Source organism: Penicillium concentricum (genome assembly GCF_028827145.1).
Source record: "Penicillium concentricum strain IBT 3081 chromosome Unknown utg000001l_segment0_segment0, whole genome shotgun sequence".
Classification (NCBI taxonomy): domain Eukaryota; kingdom Fungi; phylum Ascomycota; class Eurotiomycetes; order Eurotiales; family Aspergillaceae; genus Penicillium; species Penicillium concentricum.
The window spans coordinates 4060300-4078879 of record NW_026622754.1 but is presented as its reverse complement, the minus strand read 5'-3'; the positions used below and the strand labels follow the sequence as shown (position 1 = coordinate 4078879).

The 18580-nt window shown below is 49.8% G+C and overlaps 9 protein-coding genes across 9 annotated transcripts; 4 read left to right on the top strand and 5 right to left on the bottom strand.

Annotated features, from left to right (window-relative positions):
* Nucleotides 1-1381: 1381 nt before the first annotated feature.
* Nucleotides 1382-2715, bottom strand: N7517_001542 (uncharacterized protein; the record flags this gene model as incomplete). Its single annotated transcript, XM_056719272.1, has 2 exons — nt 1382-2143; nt 2200-2715. 2 exons carry the CDS (start codon nt 2713-2715, stop codon nt 1382-1384), a joined length of 1278 nt encoding a protein of 425 aa, XP_056583407.1.
* A 488-nt stretch (nt 2716-3203) lies between these two features.
* On the bottom strand, nt 3204-4839 carry faeB-2 (putative feruloyl esterase; the record flags this gene model as incomplete). The annotated part of the gene is made up of 2 exons (XM_056719271.1): nt 3204-4447; nt 4500-4839. 2 exons carry the CDS (start codon nt 4837-4839, stop codon nt 3204-3206), a joined length of 1584 nt encoding a protein of 527 aa, XP_056583406.1.
* A 949-nt stretch (nt 4840-5788) lies between these two features.
* N7517_001540 (Amidase) lies at nt 5789-7753 on the bottom strand (the record flags this gene model as incomplete). Its single annotated transcript, XM_056719270.1, has 6 exons — nt 5789-6150; nt 6212-6395; nt 6458-6879; nt 6933-7074; nt 7133-7402; nt 7472-7753. The coding sequence occupies 6 exons, from the start codon at nt 7751-7753 to the stop codon at nt 5789-5791; spliced, it is 1662 nt and encodes a 553-aa protein (XP_056583405.1).
* A 630-nt stretch (nt 7754-8383) lies between these two features.
* On the top strand, nt 8384-9595 carry N7517_001539 (uncharacterized protein; the record flags this gene model as incomplete). The annotated part of the gene is made up of 3 exons (XM_056719269.1): nt 8384-8576; nt 8644-9079; nt 9151-9595. 3 exons carry the CDS (start codon nt 8384-8386, stop codon nt 9593-9595), a joined length of 1074 nt encoding a protein of 357 aa, XP_056583404.1.
* A 366-nt stretch (nt 9596-9961) lies between these two features.
* Nucleotides 9962-10465, bottom strand: N7517_001538 (uncharacterized protein; the record flags this gene model as incomplete). The annotated part of the gene is made up of 1 exon (XM_056719268.1): nt 9962-10465. One exon carries the CDS (start codon nt 10463-10465, stop codon nt 9962-9964), a length of 504 nt encoding a protein of 167 aa, XP_056583403.1.
* A 101-nt stretch (nt 10466-10566) lies between these two features.
* On the bottom strand, nt 10567-11451 carry N7517_001537 (uncharacterized protein; the record flags this gene model as incomplete). Its single annotated transcript, XM_056719267.1, has 2 exons — nt 10567-11351; nt 11433-11451. The coding sequence occupies 2 exons, from the start codon at nt 11449-11451 to the stop codon at nt 10567-10569; spliced, it is 804 nt and encodes a 267-aa protein (XP_056583402.1).
* A 1126-nt stretch (nt 11452-12577) lies between these two features.
* Nucleotides 12578-14234, top strand: N7517_001536 (Major facilitator superfamily domain general substrate transporter; the record flags this gene model as incomplete). The annotated part of the gene is made up of 2 exons (XM_056719266.1): nt 12578-12743; nt 12796-14234. 2 exons carry the CDS (start codon nt 12578-12580, stop codon nt 14232-14234), a joined length of 1605 nt encoding a protein of 534 aa, XP_056583401.1.
* A 724-nt stretch (nt 14235-14958) lies between these two features.
* On the top strand, nt 14959-16737 carry N7517_001535 (uncharacterized protein; the record flags this gene model as incomplete). The annotated part of the gene is made up of 1 exon (XM_056719265.1): nt 14959-16737. The coding sequence occupies one exon, from the start codon at nt 14959-14961 to the stop codon at nt 16735-16737; it is 1779 nt and encodes a 592-aa protein (XP_056583400.1).
* A 491-nt stretch (nt 16738-17228) lies between these two features.
* N7517_001534 (uncharacterized protein) lies at nt 17229-18575 on the top strand (the record flags this gene model as incomplete). Its single annotated transcript, XM_056719264.1, has 1 exon — nt 17229-18575. One exon carries the CDS (start codon nt 17229-17231, stop codon nt 18573-18575), a length of 1347 nt encoding a protein of 448 aa, XP_056583399.1.
* Nucleotides 18576-18580: the final 5 nt, after the last annotated feature.

Here is an 18580-nt window from a genome sequence, read left to right as displayed (position 1 = left end):
AAGGGAAAAGAGACTTTTCCCGCAAGGTGGGAAACGGATCTTTGGGTGTCCAAAAGTGGTCGCAGGGATGCTCATTTGTCCTTATAAATGAGCTCAGGTCTTAGCCTAACAGACGGTTGTTTTCACGCAACCTCTTCTTTCTCTCCTTTTTCTCTCACCACCATCTCTCCACAGCCACCTCTTCCTCAATTCCATCCGCAAAAGCCTCAATCCATCGATTCAAAGGGGTGAAATGCGTATGTATCATCCCTCGTGGCAAACAGGGGCCTTCTAGGGCCGTTTGGACCTTATCGAGTTGACCCATGCTGATTTATGTGCTGCAGGTCGTGCACACAAGCATGTGTCTCATGCTCTAGCGGAGTTCTTTCATTCCCTAGCCGGTCCATGCCCCGAGCAGCGGATTATTGCCGCAGATATGGAACGTTGGGCCGCAGAGCACCGTTTGAATGGGAGACCCTCCAAGATTCCTGGAGGCTGAGGTTCTTCAAAAAGAAGACATGCCGCAACTATCGGCATGAACACTGATGGTGCTGCCAGCTCAGTAAAAGGCTATCCGGTTGGATCTGGGGAAGATTGATGTCAATCCTCAGAAGGCGTTTGAAATGGAGCTTGAATTTTTTTCAACCTAACGTCAGGAATAGGGGATATCATTTTTCGAAAATATTGACCCCGCCCTGCCTTCTGCAATGCTTTTGTTCTTTGCAACGTCTGTCTGGGATGCTCCGCCACCTATGACTTTTGCCTCGCCTTCTGCAGGGGGGAATATTGCCATTGTCACAGAGAATGACACATACTATGGTACCGAGTCTACCCCGAGCCTCGACCTGGGACGAAGGCGTTTCACAACTCAACCAACATCCTTCTACCGCTCATCGGACCCGACTTGGTACCCAACCCAACGCCGGTCTATGGAATACTTGCCGTGGATATGTACATGCGGGTATGCTAGTACGACGATGCATCCCGCACTGTCGATGACCTTGCTGACCCTGGGATGGCCTATCTAAAAAGACATTGTGTAAGACTCATGGATATAACGTCGTTGATATCATGAGCCAAATGAATCAGATTACTATTAAGAAAAGAGGCCGCATAAATGGCTGACTATTCTTCTTCTAAAATCAACAAGAAGTAAAATATAACCAATGTCATGATTCAAGAAAGCAGTGGATGCTATGAGTGGCAATATACGTATATGTAATGCTGGAGGACTTATGCATCTGAGCCATCTCAGCCACCAATAAAGGCGTTAGGACAGGCGGGATATCAAATTGCAAGTGAAGGAAACAGGAATCTTTTCATGTCGTGAATGCAGAAAGAAAATCGTGAAAACCAATGAAAGCCGAAACAAACAAAATTCATATTCCAATGAGACATTTCGTCACTCATCCTCAAACTGGTCGGCCCAAGTTCCAGTGATAGGTGAGAATGTCGAATCCAATTTGTCCATTGCTTTTTGTGACTCGGATAACGCAGGAGCGGTTTCGGTCTCAACTTTAGTCTCAGGCTTAATCTTCATCTCTGACTTAGGCACAGGTTTAGTCTCAGCTTTAACCTTGGTCACCGGTGTAGACACAGGTTTAGGCTCAGTCTTCTTAGGTGCCTCAGGCAGAGCCGGGAATGCACTCTTATCATCCAATCCCGGCGCGGGAGGGCTCGGTGTTGCATACATACTGTCAGATAGGCCCTTGCGTGGCCGATCACCCTGGGGAGCACGTGGAGATCCACGGTCACGGCCACCTCGACCACCACGTCCACGACCCCGGTTACCACCAGAGTGATCGGCGACATCTTCTGAGCGGGCTTCTTCAAAGTCTCGTCGCACGGCGCCAGACACGCCACCATGCATACCACGTCGGAATTGGCTACCTCCACCGCGGGGGTCATAATCTTCCTCGCGTTTCTGCGAGTCCCACTCACGTCCCGTCTGGGCCTTGAGCTTGCGCTGTCTGTTTTTCTCGCGTTCGGTATCCATCACACGGCGGTGCGCGAGTTCCTCGCGACGTTTCTTCGCCGCCTCCTGCTCGCGCTCCATGAAGGATGCCTGATCCGCTTCGGCGCGAGCATGCGCCGCAGCTTTCTTTACAGCGTTCTCCTTCGCTGCGGCAATGCGTTTGGATAGTTCCTCTTCCGTGAGTTTAGGCTAGAAGTAAAAGGTCAGCTTGGTACTTTCGTTGTCTTGGTAATGGAATGGCGCACCTTTCTCAGACCACCAGTGGCACTCCGATCGCCGCGAACAGCCGGCACACGCTGGGCTTCGGCGCCATTCGCAGTCGCATCTTCACCATTACCCTCCTCGATCGGGCCGGTATGCTCTTTAGGCTCAATGGTCTTCTCCGGCTTCGAAGCAGCAGCCTCGCGCACATCGGCAGCAGGTGCATTGACAGGAGTCTTTTTACGCGGAGAGCTTTCTGACCGTTTTTGCTCTGACTCCCGTCCACCACGCCCTCCTTTGCCCCGGCCCCGTCGTCCCCGGCCTCGTTCTCCACGGCCTCGTTCTCCACGGCCCCGCTGCGGAGTCTCCCCACGTGGAATGGGCTGCTCAGGAACTGGCTTCTCAGGTACATGTGTCTCCTGTGACTCTGGCTCTGGCTCGGGGGTGGCGACCTCTGTCTGCGCCTGTTGTTGTTCCGTGGAGATAGGGATAATCTCATCATCGAATAGGTCGTCGGCGCCGCGGGTCTGTGCGAACTGGTCCATCTCTGGGTCTGCCATCGCGATTGGGGCTGGAGGTTTGTACTGGTAGGTCGGACAGGTCACTGGTAGGCTGTGAACTTGAGACACGAGAGCGCGCGGGATTGTCGCCGCTATATACACGATCCGAGGGGTAGCTTCGATGGGGCGTCGAATGGTCCGTGCACGAGATAGTGGAGGATGTAATATATTGTCGTCTTTCAAAATTGGCAATGATTCATATAAAAGAGATATACAAGGGAGAAATAATGAGCGGGAATTATAGTGGTCACACAGCTCAACTGATCTGCAATCGAGCTGGGGCAATCTGCTAGGCGGTCTGCCATTGCTGCGGAGCGCGTGGTTTTGCCGATCAATTCTGTCTGTTTTCTGCCCATATGACGTCCTTCCAAGGTTGTTTACATCCTCTTTATACATGAGCTGAACTGAATTGGTGGAGTCTGGCAATCGTTCAATGTGATTTCCCGACAGCTTGAAAGATTCCTATATACAAAAAATGGCAACCAGCCCTAAACACACTGCCAAGCGTTCTCATCGGTGTACTTCCCAGGACCCTTGAACACATTGCGTCGAGGCCAGCGGCAGTGCTTGCGCTTATACTCTACCTTGGAGCCAGGGCCATTGGAGAACTTGGCACCGCGAACAGTTTCCGGTGCCTTGCCTTTCTCGACCCACTGAACCATTGCCATAAGCACATTGTCCTCGGGGTTGGTTCCATCGTAAGTACTGACTCCCTGACCAATACCATAAGCACCATCGCCACCACCGCAATGACCCATACCGCTGATTGGGAAGAAGCGGTAGAACTCATCCAACTTGGTGGGAGGGAGTTTCATGGTGTTTGACACGTGGGCATAGTACATCTTGGAGTCCTCGGAGCTAATCAGCTGGTCTTGGAGGCCGTGGTAGTGCAGAATTTTGCCGCCGGCCTTTTTGAATGGAGAGATATCGCCATCCCAAGTTTGAATGTTGTAGGGGTTCTGTGCGAGAGCAACAGCGGCATCTTTCACTGTGAAGTTGGCACCGCTCCAGGACGGATTGTTGTAGACGACATAACGGTACCAGTCTTCGCTGTATGGGAATGGTTTGCCATTGTACATGATAGGTGCGGCGAGTATCTCGGAGCCAGGCTGCATACGGGGGTATAACAGGGTGCCATTAATTCCATACAATGGCGATAGCACTTGCTGGGCAGTGCTGACTTGTGTGCTGGTAAGGCAGCTTGTTTTGTTTGAGGCACTTGGGTCACAGGTCAATGTTTCCAAGACAGGGCGGCAGAGATCGGGATTCTCGATGATTCCATCTTTGGCGCCATCAATTGTATCACATTGACGGATGATCTCATCATGGACGATCTTCCATTCAGCTGTTGACAGGAATGTATCGGAAGTTGGGGAGCCAGTGATGGTATAGAAACTTCCGCTCCACGAAAACAAATTAATCAAGTTGATAGCAGGAGCACCAGCAACGACCCCGTCAAAGTCATTGGGGTATTTTTGAACAGACTTCCAACCTTGGCGGCCACCAGTCGAGCATCCGAGGTAGTAGCTCTTGTTGAAGCCCTCATCGTAGAATTTCTTTGTGAGCTCTTTGCCTATTACAACTCCAGTATGAACAGAGCGGTATGCATAATCTTTGATCACCTCAGGGCGGCGATAGAAAGGCTTTCCCGAGGTACCATTATGTCCATTGTTGGCTCCAACGGTAGCAAACCCCAGTTGTGCGGTGTATGCGAGATCATAGTATTGAATACCTGCGGCGAGATTAGAAGAACTCAGGAGTATATCTTTGGAAACGAGACTTACACCCCGAGATACCCCCATTTCCGGTGCTTAAGAAACGGCCCTTGTATTTACGAGGGAACCAAGCCTCTAGTGTGATCTCGCTGCTGTTTGAGGTCGAGACGGCCATGGCGACTCGGCACAGGTCCACCGAGACGGCCTGATTCAATTTACCGCAGCTAGGTGGATTGTCTACCAAGGACAAGTTGGTGCCTCCCTGCACAAACTCGGCGAAGTTGACTTTGACATTGGGAATGTCAATTTCATCGCCAAACTTGAGACATTTTGATTCGAAGGAATCTTGGCTGGCCAGGGTAAGCGAGCCTAAGGCTACCAACAAGGGCAAGAAATTAAGACGAGTCATATTGAGGAGAGACCGTCGACAATATCAAATCAGCTCCAGTATGAATTGTATAAATTCGCGCACGCTCAGATGGCTGCAGACCAGCGGCCTTTAATAGTTGATTATGAGGCCCGAGGCATAATCCCTGCTCTCCTAGCGGTATCAATCACGTATCATCATGGGCCTGAAAACGGCAAATCGATTTGCCGTGGAGCAAGTCTTGCAGATCTGTGACAAAAATGCTAGAATGTCCGAAGTTTGGCCGGATAGCAGTGGGGTTCGAATACAAGGAGACCGAATGAGCGACGCCATGATGCGGAGAAGACCGCCAAAGAAACCGGCCGAGGATTGTGAAGGTTAGGAAAAGCAGTGGGGTGACGATCAGTAAAAGTCGAAAACGCGCGGAATTCCCATTTCCTCGAGTTAGAGGGAAATCCGGGGATCTCCACAAATGTGGGGAACACTCCTATCCCACTTTATGGCTGTTAGAGTCGGCATTTCTTATTGCTTGTTATATATCTGAGTACTTAATTCAAGGTAATGTAATGCTGGAGACTAACCCTGAAGATGTTCGCATCTTGCCGTACTCTTCTTTTCCACTCTTATTATTTACCCCTCCACTCATACTAACCTGTTTCAACCTTAATTACTCAGGACATGCCCAGGTGCGAATACTTCAAAAGAACGCATCAAGAGCGCTTTATTGGAAGGAAATCCTATTATAAGTATTCTCTTGAGAGTAATCCATTCATGTGAGATATCACGGTAGAGTACAGGCCTTACAGACTGACAAGAGGCTATACTTCATATGATATGGCTCTCACAGATATATAAACCCGAAGCAAACTTCCTAGTTCAATGAAGACCATCCATATTCGCTTAGACCAGTATGTAGCCTTCTAGACGAACCCGCGCCAGACAAGAATCCGCAATCCCCTTCCAAATGAAATTTGATTCCCTCAAAACATACTCAAGCCAGACAATTCACAAACGGCAGACCAATTTTCTCCTGGATCTCTCTAAATGCCTGAAGTAACTTTTCTTCCTCCAACTTCTTAGCAACCAGCTGTAAAGAAACAGGTGCATCCTTTTGCTTTACCGGGTCATAATGCTCGTATGCCCAGCTGTCAAATTCGTTCTTCGGAGTGTAAGTATTGTCCTTGGCATCTCTCTCGGGATCCACCTTGGTAACGGGGAACACAAGAGCTGAATAATCGAGAAGATTGAACAAAGAAGTGTAACCCCAGTACCTTGAAGTGTCATGAAGGGGGGCGGGCGTAGGGAAAGCAGGACAGAGTATAACATCCATTTCGGGGGCGACATTGTTCCACTCTGTAGTGGAATCAGGTTGGATCAGAATCAGGTATTGATCATGGATGATTGAAGTACTAACCTTGCAAATATGAGTAGCGGAACATTTCCCGTTTCCCAGTCCAATCCCACAGGCCCTGGTGGCTAAGTTCTTCAATGCCAGGGGTATCCCGCAAAGTCCAAGCCGTGAGCGGCGTCAATGGCTCACCCGAGGCCTCGGCATTTCTGGCAAAGGCTCTTCCACCATCTGGAGCATAAAGTCTCGTCTATATATATTCATTGGTTAGTTCATCTCAGATTGATCATTGAAGTGATATAGATCACTCACAAGAATCTCGAGAGCCTCCTTCTGCTTATATGGTTTCCATTCAATAACATCAATATTATCCACCGATTTCAGACGCTCAACCATTTCCTTCAAAGCTCTTGTCACTGCGGGTGCGGGAGTAACGACATCATCAGTCCACATCACACCGACCGTTAGCTTCTTGTTATCCAAGTGAACGTGCTTCTCCTGGTCTCTCCAAGGGATGGGAAGCATCATCGAGTCTGTGACCCAAGGCTTCGATTCGATTATCGTCTTCATGAAAAGTTCAATACCGCCGAGTGTTGGTGAAAGAGGCCCAAGTGTTCCCAAAATTGCGTCACATCCGAGAAGGTAGGAAGCGCATCCGATGAGCGGTAGTCGACCGGTTGAAGGCTTTAGGCCGTAGAGGCCACAATTGGCGGCGGGGGAGCGAATACTACCACCTGGATCTATTGTCAGTAGTGAAGAAATCAATCTAGAGAATCTCGCAACATACCGATGTCTGAGCCGATTCCCAGAGGGCTGCCATAGAGAGCTTGCAACGCTGACTCTCCGCCAGAAGAGCCACCGGGTGTGAGAGCGGTATTATGTGGGTTGGTGGTGGTGCCAGTGATATTGCTGCAAGTTTCAAGAGCCATCTATCGTAAAACCAAGGCATCAGCTATAAATCAACACAGGAAATTGAGATCTGCTAACCAATCCCTGTGGCTCCGTTGTTCTTGCATAAACAACTGCACCGGCATCCAAGAGAATCTTCACAATATTTGCATCGTCTTTGCTCACCCTGTCCAGGCAACCGACGAATCCAGCAGCCAAGTCTCGTCCCTTGAGGCCTACATGCGCTTTGATGCTAATTGGCAACCCGTGAAGGGGACCAGAGGGCTTTCCATGCTCTGCAATATAATCATCGAGCTCTTTGGCACGGGCAATGGCACGGTCGGGAAGAAGCTCGTAAATACAGTTGGTCTAAGCAGATGAGTGGTTAGAATGCAAAACTTCAGGTATTCGCGGAACACAACTTGCAGGGTTACTCACCAGCTTCTGAGCGATCGCAGCCCGCCGAAGAAAAGCATTTGTTACCGCGTTTGCACTTAGTTTACCCGTTGCAAGGGAAGCCACCAATGTCTCAGCGGAACTCTCTGTAATAGCGATCTCTGTCTGCGAAAGGTGCTTTCTGGGGAAATCGATCACCCTGCCAGTATGTGTATCGGGAAGAGCAGCAATGGCGGGGTCGACGTGCTCTATGGAAAGATCACGCACTACCTGGACCCGGCGGCCTGACTCTTGCCAGGAGAGCTTCTGTTCAGACACGGTCATTGTTCTAGCTGAGGTTGAGTGGCTTTAGGTTCGGGGTGGGTTGGATGAACGAGCTCCGTAGAATGCAGCACTGTGTTTAATAAAGTATCTGGGCCTGCTTCCGTCATCTCCGACACGGGCCACTCGATGTGCGACTAGAAGGGAAAAGGCTCCAGTTCTTGGCCCCAATGTCGCACCTCAAATTGGACGGCAGCAGTAGTACGATCATCGGGCCATTTATCCACTGTGCGCCGCCGAGACAAACATACATAGTACTTTGATTGCAGGCCCCAATATTGTATCGGCGCCAAGCAGAAAAGAACCATCCGATAGGTTATATTAGCCCTGAGACCCGCCATGCCGTCGGACGCCCGAATAGCGGGCCGTGGATCTACGATCGTCACCTCGGGCGTTTCAAGTCGTGCGCTATTTTATGCAGTTGGTTCCTTCTATACTAGTGCCAATATAATATGGCGCTGATCTCTTTTAATGATCTCAATTGCGTGGTCTTAGGCCCTAACATCCTTGAAAATTGAATTGGACGATGATTGCTGTCTCGGATGTTAGCAACATGGAGGTTTACCAGGGAATAAACCTCCATATATTCAGGGTGACTCTTGAAAGTTAGAGATTCACAACGCGCAGGCACATATGACCGACCTTCAGGAGGACCTCGGACCAACTCTATGGGTGGTGAACACGATTTTCATTGTGCTGGCCACATTCGCCGTTATTGCCCGTTTCAGTGCTCGACGACTGCGAAAGTTATCCCTCGGCGCAGATGACTGGATCATCTGCGTAGCCCTTTTCTGGGATTGGATATTATATGGGATATTCGTGGGATGTCAGTGCCACCATCATGACTCTGATCCTGCTAAAGAATCACGGTATTAACACGGGCGAACTTTTAGGTCGAATTAATGGCCTCGGCAAGCACCGAGCAACCCTCTCACCAGAAAAAGTCGCTATATTCTCCGAACTCCTCTATTTCTTCCAGATCTTCTACGTGCTCGGCCCCCCGAGTGTGAAGCTAGCATTGCTTTTTCTATACCGACGCATTTTCGAGCATTCGAGTTTCTTACGACTTGTCAACGGCATGATCGTTCTGATCTCTATATGGGCAATTGTGATGGTTTTCCTTGCTATTTTCAATTGTAATCCGATTAGCGCCTTCTGGACAACGGAGGGAACTTGCTTGGACTTTAAGCAATTTGCTGTCGCCTATGCAATTGTAAATATTATCACTGATTTTGCGGTTTGGTTGATGCCAATTCCCAAAGTGTGGAAGATCCAGCTTCCAAAACCACAGAAGATCGCTCTGTCCCTGATTTTTGCATTGGGTCTTTTGTATGAGCATTCTTTTCTCTCAAACGTACAGATAGCCAGTATTCGTGCCTTGCTAATACATCATTCTCTAGTGATTGTGCTGCAGCCATGGCTCGCCTTCTCCTCTCGATGCTTGTCCTGGGTGAGTACGACTCCACATGGCATTATGCAAAGGGATACATGTGGTCCATTATCGAACTTTCAACAGGCATTGTCTGCACATGTCTGCCAACGATGCGAGTACTTTTGAAGACAGCCTTCGGTGGAGCTTTTGCAAGAATCTTCGGTATGTCGAGCGGGAAGGCCAGCCACCAGCCATCAAGCAATACGCCGTGGTCTGGAAAAAAAGATGATTATAATAATACTATTGGGGAGGTAAGGTCAGAGGAGGACTTTTCCAATATCCATTGTACATACAAGGTTTCGGAATTGGATGACGGAGACTGGGAAACAAGCTCACAGCGAATCCTGGTGACCGAGGAGGTAAACATTGAACTTCAGCCAGTCAAGCAAAGGGCATCTTTAAAGGTACCTTAATCCACACACTTTATTAGAGTGTTTACTTCTTACAGAAATACTTTTTCTGTCGAAAGCTCTTCCTCAACTACAATATCTAATGTTGCTAGTGTTGTAGATCTGCTTGGCAAACTCATGCATAGCTTCATACTATGATGGTAGCAGTGGATTCAATCTGCATTTTTAACGATCAATAAACGAGAATAGAGACATCGGCCATGTGGGGTCGTCGATCGTTGGTATAAGAACTATTATTGTGTGAAATAGCAATGGAAAGCCAAGAAGTGGCATAAGAAATCCGGTAGGTAGGTAAGACTGTACGCAAACTGGTCACAGAATCGAGTTGCGGCAAACCGTCAGGAAGGTAGGATTCAGAATTAACGATTCCTATGCATGATCATCAGTAACAAGCAAGACACCTCGATATACAGTGCTGTTTGCCAACCGAAATAGGTTGATCGATTGCTCAAGGATTCCCAGCCTCTCAAGATGGTTCATACGCATAGCAAGAAGAGACTTTCTCTCCTTCAATAAAAGAATAAGCTTGTGTCGAAACCAGCGCGTCCTGGCCTTTAATCTCTCCGTCTCGTCATGCACAAACATTGCTTGTACTGGGGTGGGTCTGTCTCGTTGAATCGCGTGCAGACGGTTTTCCCAAGCCGGTGATGCCGCCATTTCCATATTCAATTGCTTCTTGAGCTCACGAAACTCATTCGCCCAGACAAACATTTTAGTTTCCCAGGTTTCGATATCCCTCTTCAGGGCATTGAATGTTCGGCGGATCATCCATACGTGGAGCCGGGCAAGCAAGAGCTTGATCCACGCTGCTGCCCACGAGATAAGAGGAATGTCGACCATCGGGAACACAACAAAGAAAATGAGGCCATCCATGGGGAGTTGGATGTTGGAAGCAATAAAGATGAGAATATGCAAAAGTTGAGTGAGAAAGTGAGTTAAATTCTAGAACCTAAAGCAAAATAGGAAAGACCTACTCAGCGCTTTCCGAGTAGCCCCTTCCTATCCTTTTCTCCTTCACCCTCTTTCACATCTCCTTTACTTTCATAGGTTTGCGTGGAAAAAAACAAATGCCGCCCAGATCCCGGATTAAAAACTGTTGATTCAATCTCAGATCTGCAGATCCCCCGAATGATATCGGCAGCCCACTCAGCCACCGCATACACCGTTGCAATAGGGTTTGCATTGGTGATAAGCGGGAAAATATTCGCATCGACAACCTGCAGATTCTCCGTCCCATACACCTTCAGATCTTGATCCACTCCACTTCCTGGTTCACGGGGGAGCATCGCCGCAATGCCGCATCCATGGTCACAAGTCACTGCCGCCGCCTCACGCAGCTGCTTCCTGATTGTTTCCGGATCCTTTGGCCCTACGCTCGACTGCACGAATGGCTGTACAGCTGGAGCTGCAGTTAGACGGTGCAAGCTTTGCACATGTCGAGCCAGAATCTCTATATCCAGATTATCGCTGAAGCATCGCGTGTCAATAGTGGGCATCTCACTTGGATCCGCCGATGTGATATGGCTACTCCCTCGTGAGAAGGGCACGCTGCTAATGGCACCCAAGATGACCATGCTCTCAGGTGTTACAGCCATGAATATGACCGCGGATGCTTCATCGGGGTTTCTCAAAAGTGGTTTCATAACCTGTTTTGATGAGCCCACGGACTCGAAGCGCCCCGCAAACAGCATGTTCTGCTCTTCTTCGCCGAGGGATGCAAACGTCAAACCCTTGAATCCAAGAGATATTCCCTCGAGGTCTAGGTGGGGTTGAGTGGAACTGGGAACACGCTCATTACATGGTTCTGGAGGTTCTCGCCCACCGCTGGCTGATCACTAACCAATGCGATACCGAGACATTTTAATCTATCTTTGGCGCCGATCCTGGCCAACTCTAGTAGCTTTAGTGTGTGGAAAGTACCGGCTACAAGCATAACTTCCTTGGTTGCCTGAACGTTCATGATCTGCCCATCATATATGAACTCCGCTCCAGCAGCCAAAGTCTTATTCAAACTAGAGGGAAAGAGGACCCGGCGAAGTGTTGCGCTTGTGATTATACTCACGTTAGCCCGCTGGGATGCTAATCTGCCATATTCGTTGTCGGCACTGCTACGGAGACCCGAGGGAGGATCTACAGTGGCTAGCTAATCACGCGTCCCAATCGCCCTTTTTTCTGCAAAAATGTCAACATTATGCTCATGTCCCTAGCTCTTGAACGCATCTTTCCATGCTTTCCCGAAGGAAAGGCTCTGCTTGTCGTTTAAGGCAGGAAAACAAACTTCGATTAGCCCCTGAGTAGGATCATCCATGGATGCTCAGTCTCAGTACCAGGGAATGGAGGTTTGCGATAGCCCATCGGCTAGCGTTGGGAAAGAATTCACAGCAAAGATCAGAAGGCATTGTGTAACTAGGAACTGAAGTGGACTTAGAGACATATTACCATATGTTAGATTGAGACTTGAATTCTCCATGACTGGGCTTAAATGAGGTCCCTTCTAACATGGCTTTCTCCGGTTACAGTTGGCGCATCCCCCACAGTCCAATAATACCCCAATGTGAAAGCTAAAAGCGGGGTCTAAACATAAGGTAATTAAAAAAAGTCAGGTTTTCGGAATATTATGGGCTTTGGGCCCCTATTCTAATATTATGGGCCCGGTAGGCTTTCACCTTGGGCCTATAGCCCACCGGTGGGCCCGAAGATAGGGCCCAAAGCCCAACCCACTGATGGGTTGGGCTTTGGGCTTTGTGGGCTTTGCGGAGGTCTAAGCTGGGCAACATACGGATGCTTCCGTCTTTCTTGGTGTATTATGTGCACCAATTGATAGAAAGGGTGGGGCTGGGAAGGCATATATATCAACCAATAAGAGACCCGTCACGGCCGCTATAGTAGACCCCACCATCTCAGTCCCTTCGGAGATTCCGCCGAGTTAGCACGTCAATTAGCAACTCTGAAAAAAATAAACTGCAGTTCACTTTTGGGCACACCATGTCTGCAGAGACTGCTAGAGAGCCTGCATCTGAGCAGACGCCCCTGCTTGGGGATGCACCCGATGATGCCAGTGGAAATACCCCACTACCCCAGGAACACAGTACCAAGGAGCTGATTTGGATCCTCGGAAGCATCTGGCTCGGTGTCTTCCTGGCTGCTCTCGGTATGAACTCCGCTGACTCTTCGCGAGAACAAAATTAACCTGAGCTTTACAGATACAACAATTGTCGCGACGCTGTCCGCGCCTATCTCTTCGTCCTTCAACTCATTCTCCCTGCTCTCATGGCTAGCCACTTCTTATCTGATCTCCAATGCCGCCTGCCAGCCCCTCAGTGGCCGATTGACTGATATTTACTCTCGTCGCTGGGGGCTTGTGTTCTCCAACATCGTCTTCGCCCTCGGCAACTTGATCTGTGGCCTGGCAAGCGCGCAATGGGTTATGATCGTTGGTCGCGTCGTGGCAGGTGTCGGAGGAGGCGGTCTTACTGCGATCTCGACCTTTGTCACTTCGGACTTGATTCCTCTCCGCAAGCGCGGCATTTGGCAGGGCATCGGAAACATCTGCTACGGTGCTGGCATGGGACTTGGAGGTGTGTTTGGCGGGTGGATCAACGACACTCTGGGATGGAGGTGGGCATTTTTGCTCCAGGTTCCCTTCTTGCTCCTCTCGTGTATTCTAGTTGCGATTAAAGTCAAGATTCCCGTGAAAGAGTCGGATACCGCGCGCATCAAGCGCGTTGACTTCCTCGGCGCTATCACTCTGGTTCTGACACTGGTCACATTATTGCTTGGCCTCAACACCGGCGGAAACCAGGTACCCTGGACACACCCGCTGGTTCTGACATCGCTGGTTGCCTCTGCTGTCTTCCTGGGTCTGTTCATCTACGTGGAAGCCGAGGTTTCTTCTGAGCCTGTTATTCCTGTGCGCCTTCTGCTGGACCGCACCGTGGCAGCTGCTTGTCTGACTAATTGGTTCGCTACCATGGCCGTGTTCGGCCTCCTCTTTTACTTACCGGTGTACTTCCAGGTACAAGGACTTTCTGCGACTGCGGCGGGTGCGCGAATAATCCCGCAGGCGATCGGCACCTCGATTGGCTCCTTGGGATCGGGTTTCATTATGCGTGCCACCGGTCGCTATGCGCCTCTAAACTATCTTGCCATGGGTATTCAAGTTCTCTCCGCTGGGCTTATCTGCACTTTGAATCTATACACGCCCGTGGGACTGCCGTTCCTCTATTTCTTCCTGGGTGGTGCGTCCTATGGTAGCATGCTAACCATCACCCTGGTGGCACTCATTTCTTCCGTGGACCACCAGCACCATGCGGTGGTGACGTCTGCTTCGTATGCCTTCCGCAGCACCGGAAGTACGCTTGGTATCACGGTCGCTTCGGCTGTCTTCCAGAACACCCTGAAGCTCGGACTCTGGTCTCGATTGGGTGAGCGCGATGACGCCAAGGAACTGATTGGACGGCTTCGAGATAGCTTGGACGAGATTTGGAAAATGCCTGCAGACTTGACACCTGGAGTGCTTGATGCATACATGGACTCGTTGCGGGCGGTATTTGTGACATTGTTGGGCCTGGCTGTTCTGGGTGCATTTGCCAGTCTTGCCATGCGAGAGCACAAGCTTCACAACAATCTGGCCCGACGATAGAGTGAGCATTCATTCGGGCTTAGAAATGTTCAAGTTTTATATAGGTCAGTATATATACAGCAATTATGTACATTGTACAGGAATAGAAAAGCAAAGTATTTGTGGAAGTTAAAGTAAGATGCTTGATATTAGGCCTTGACCGCTTCCCGCTAGAGCGGAAGTGCCCAAACACTCGCCAATCAATCTGAGCTCTTCCTGTACGGGCCCGTCTTTAACCGCCATAGACACTCGAACTAGCATTTTCCTCTTTGTCATTGGTGGACCTCCCCCTTGAGAGGATCCAGGAAGGATCTCGGCATTTTTTCGCTGTTTAGCAACTCTGTTCATTCGGCAGCTCATTAAGACGGATGTGGCAAAGACGTGGCGACGATCCAGACAACGCAACGACCTCACCGCTCGCAACCAGTTGATCGCCGTTGCACAAAAAGCAACAGCCCGATTTAAATCCCGGGTTGCATGATTGGACTCTGATCAGACCACAGTCTAGTCTGATAACTTATCTCTGCAATAAGGAGTAGGAGAGTTCCCAATTGATATTGTTTTACCGCTTCTCGACGTCGATTCTTCTATACCTTTCCTACCAGACTTCTTCCGTCCGACCGCCTTATCCTCATTCAGTTCAGCCTGTCTTATTAGTCGCATTGGCATGGCAGTTGGATTTCGATCTAATATTTCCCCGATTATACAAGAGAATAGCATTACAAAAGGAACGTGGTCAAGGGAGATGGAGGTGGATGGAGAGTGTGATGAGACGGTGATTGGAAATAAAGTGGTGGAAAATGCGACATCATCGCATCCCCGGCGCCGCCGTTTGCTCTTGTCGACAGATAGCGCTTTCGCCAGCACCGTCCTCCCGTCCCTCGTTCAGAACCCATATATCGAACTGCGACTGATCACAGACGAACCCTCGGCTTTGCTCACGGGCACCAACAAGATCCCGCACTACATGGATACGGTCGACAGCCAAACATTCGATAAGAAAACCTGCGCGCGCAAATGGCTGAAGGCGAAGACGGCGGAGCTATGCGAATGGGCGGACATGCTCTTGGTTGCGCCTATCGATGCTGGAACCTTGGGGGCCATGTTGGCCGGTTTGACGAATACCTTGACGTTGGCGCTCCTTCGTGGCTGGGTCTCGAAGAAACCTGTGGTCCTCATTCCAGGAATGACGGTATCAGAATGGGATCACCCGCTCAGCACTCGACAACTTGATGAGATCAGTCGTTTTTGGCCTTGGATTTGCACTGTCAAACCTGTGCTCTGGAAGTCTAACGGGCCCGAAGACCTGACGATACTGCCCTGGGACGGCCTGAAGGAGTTACACCAGACACTGGAGACAACTTTAAAATTACCGCCGTGGGAGGTTACCCTGTCGACTAGAGCGATCTCCCACGGCACTGCGGTCCCGGCTAAGACTGCATCAAAATCTACATCTGGAAGTGCCAGCGGCTCCACACCACAAACGAAACATACTGGCAGTGCCGATTTTTTACCACTGGAAATATGGCTGAATGTTTTTGAAGATCAACTGCGAGACTGGGAAACAGCGAAAGCCGTGGGAATTCCAACCCATCTTCCTGTCCCCCAAGAATGGCAGAGCCATCTACCCAAAATGTCCACTACGGCCACGCTCGAATATACTATCTTGCGAGGATCGTTCGCTGCAATCAAAAAGCGCATTGATGCGCTACCTCGCTGGAAACCGCTCTCCGACCTCGCCTGTCACCTCATTGTCAAATTCTCCCGCACCGACATCCTTTCCTATCTCACCGAAAACCACCTGGACCTTCTCTGGACAACTTCTCGACTCACGAATATTCCATACCGGGCATCCGCAATCTACGGCAATCCGAACGTATTGACATGGTGGCGCGATGCGCCCGCTCTCCCAAACAAAGAGTACATGGCCGACGCCATGGACGGCGCCTCCCGAGCTGGTTTCGTCGAGGTACTAGACTGGTGGCTCCACTCAGGGCTCCCGCTACGATACAGCGAGCGTGCCCTCGAAGCCGCCAGCGCCGAAGGTCGAGTCCACGTACTCGACTGGTGGAAAACCGCCTCGGCCAACGCCCCGAAGTCCAAACCCTTGCCTCTCAAAGTCGGCAAATCCGTGCTACTCGCCGCGCAATCGGGTCGTACTGCATCCCTTGCTTGGTGGGACGCATCAGGGATCCCTTATAGCCACGCCGAGAATGTTACCCGGATCGCGAGCACGCATGGCCATGTCCACGTCCTCGAGTTCTGGTACAAACTCAAGGGCCCGAAAATGATCTTCGACAACCAGGTACTGGTTGGCCCAACGAAGAATGGCCACGACCACATTCTGCAGTGGTGGAAAAGCTGCGGTCTGCGGGTTGAATTCAAGACCTGTGATATTGAGGAAGCCCTTGAGGATGCTGATCCCAGCTCTGGAGCTGAGGGTCGTGTTCGACGTTGGTGGGAGCGGAATGGACTTAATCTTGGAGTTGGTACGAGTGAGTGGATGAGATCGAAGGTTCTGTGAGAATTCATTTTGCATCACTGCATGGTTGGCTTGCGGTTTTTTGGTCTTTTGGCGTCTTGGGAAGGGATTCTTCTTTCCTTTTCTGTTGCAGTTTCGTTTTGTTCTTTTTCATATCATGACTCCAGATGACCACAAATACCCATTTGAATATTTCACAATGCTATCATTTTCATCGCATGTTGGAGCTTCCATCTTGTCTCGAGCTGGACGAGGAATATATCTTGTCGTGTGATTCAAATTGAATCTAATATTTACATTATCTTCGGTGGTCGAGTGATGAAATAATGCCATTCTCCTATTTTAATATAATCATTGAATTAATGGAAAAAACTGCTGTATACTGTCTATATACTCATCTTTAGACCCCAGAGACCTTGAGATGGTCCCGGGGTCTTGGAATTGCTGAGTCAAGGCCCAGCCCGCTGTGGCTCCAATGCTCCACTCAGTAAATCGCAACCATCCAACAACCTCCAACCCAACCAATTCTGCTGATGCTGGCACGTTGGGTTCTGCGACGCGCGCTGCGCGTTTCAAAGCTGAGAGAAATATTAACCCGCACGCGACAGCCATCACCAAGTCCTTATAACAACATCCCATCAAATGGCACCAATGGCCTCCGCAGCATCAGAAAGCGACAGAGCGTCGCTCAAAATATACGATCAAATATTCAATCACGAAGTATAGTGACAGACGCTATTCCAAGCTTTGCCGTACCGCCTCTCATGTTCATCGGGCTCCTACTCGGCCTCTGGACCTGGAAATGCTTCTGGATCATCATCATGCAAAACAAGCTCCTCTACCTATCTTGGCTACCTCCATTCACAAGAGCTGAAGTAATTTCAGACTATGAGGCTGAATGTAGGCCGGTGCGATGGGAGGAGAAGCAGATTCGCAGTTTGGATGGGACTAAATTGGCTGTTTGTGAGGGTCAGATCCCGGTCCCTCACAAGGACGAAGAATGTTTTTTAAAAGCCGGTGCTGTACAAAATAAAGATCAGCCCCCAAGACGAAAAAAGTCCGTTGTGATCTGTTACTTTCAAGGCAATGGTGGATCGACTCCTATGCGATTGCCTCTTCTCTCTCAGGTCCTGCGCGCAATTACGGAAATGACAAGATCAAGTTCATCTCCTATATCTGATTCTGACGTCTCTCAATATACTATTGCTGCTGTATCATACCGCGGCTACTGGAGATCATCTGGCCGCGCCACACAGTCCGGTATTGAGATGGATGCCCAGGCATTCTTGAATTGGGTGTCAGAAACATATGCGTCCCCAGAAACCAATCTTGAGATTGTAATCTGGGGCCACAGCCTAGGTGCTGCTGTTGCAAGTTCAGCAGTATCTACATATATTGCCCGTCAACACGAGGGACAAACCTCAAATACAAGCAGTAACAGGCCTCTGGCGCCTATCACCAGGCTGATTTTGGAGGCGCCAACATCCAGCATTAAAGATATGCTCATCAGCCTCTACCCTCAGAAATGGCTTCCATACAGGTATCTTTGGCCATTCTCTTGGAATACCTGGGATATCAAGGCGAAGATGAAACAGATGGCTACATGGCGAGACCAACCCGGGTCTCAAATTCCCAACCCTGAAGCTACACCATCAATACGTCGCTCGCTTCCACCGATCCTTCTTCTCTCCGCCGAGAAAGATGAAGTGATTCCATCATACGTACCAGGGCAGTTAGAACAACACGCCAAGTCTCTCGGCTTGGAAATCGAGAGAAAAGATGTCCTCGGCGCCATGCATATAGAGGCACCACTCAAACTGGATGGTAGGAAGGCAATGGTGCAATTTATCCTGAACGGCACGTCCGCTTCCAGGACATAATCTAA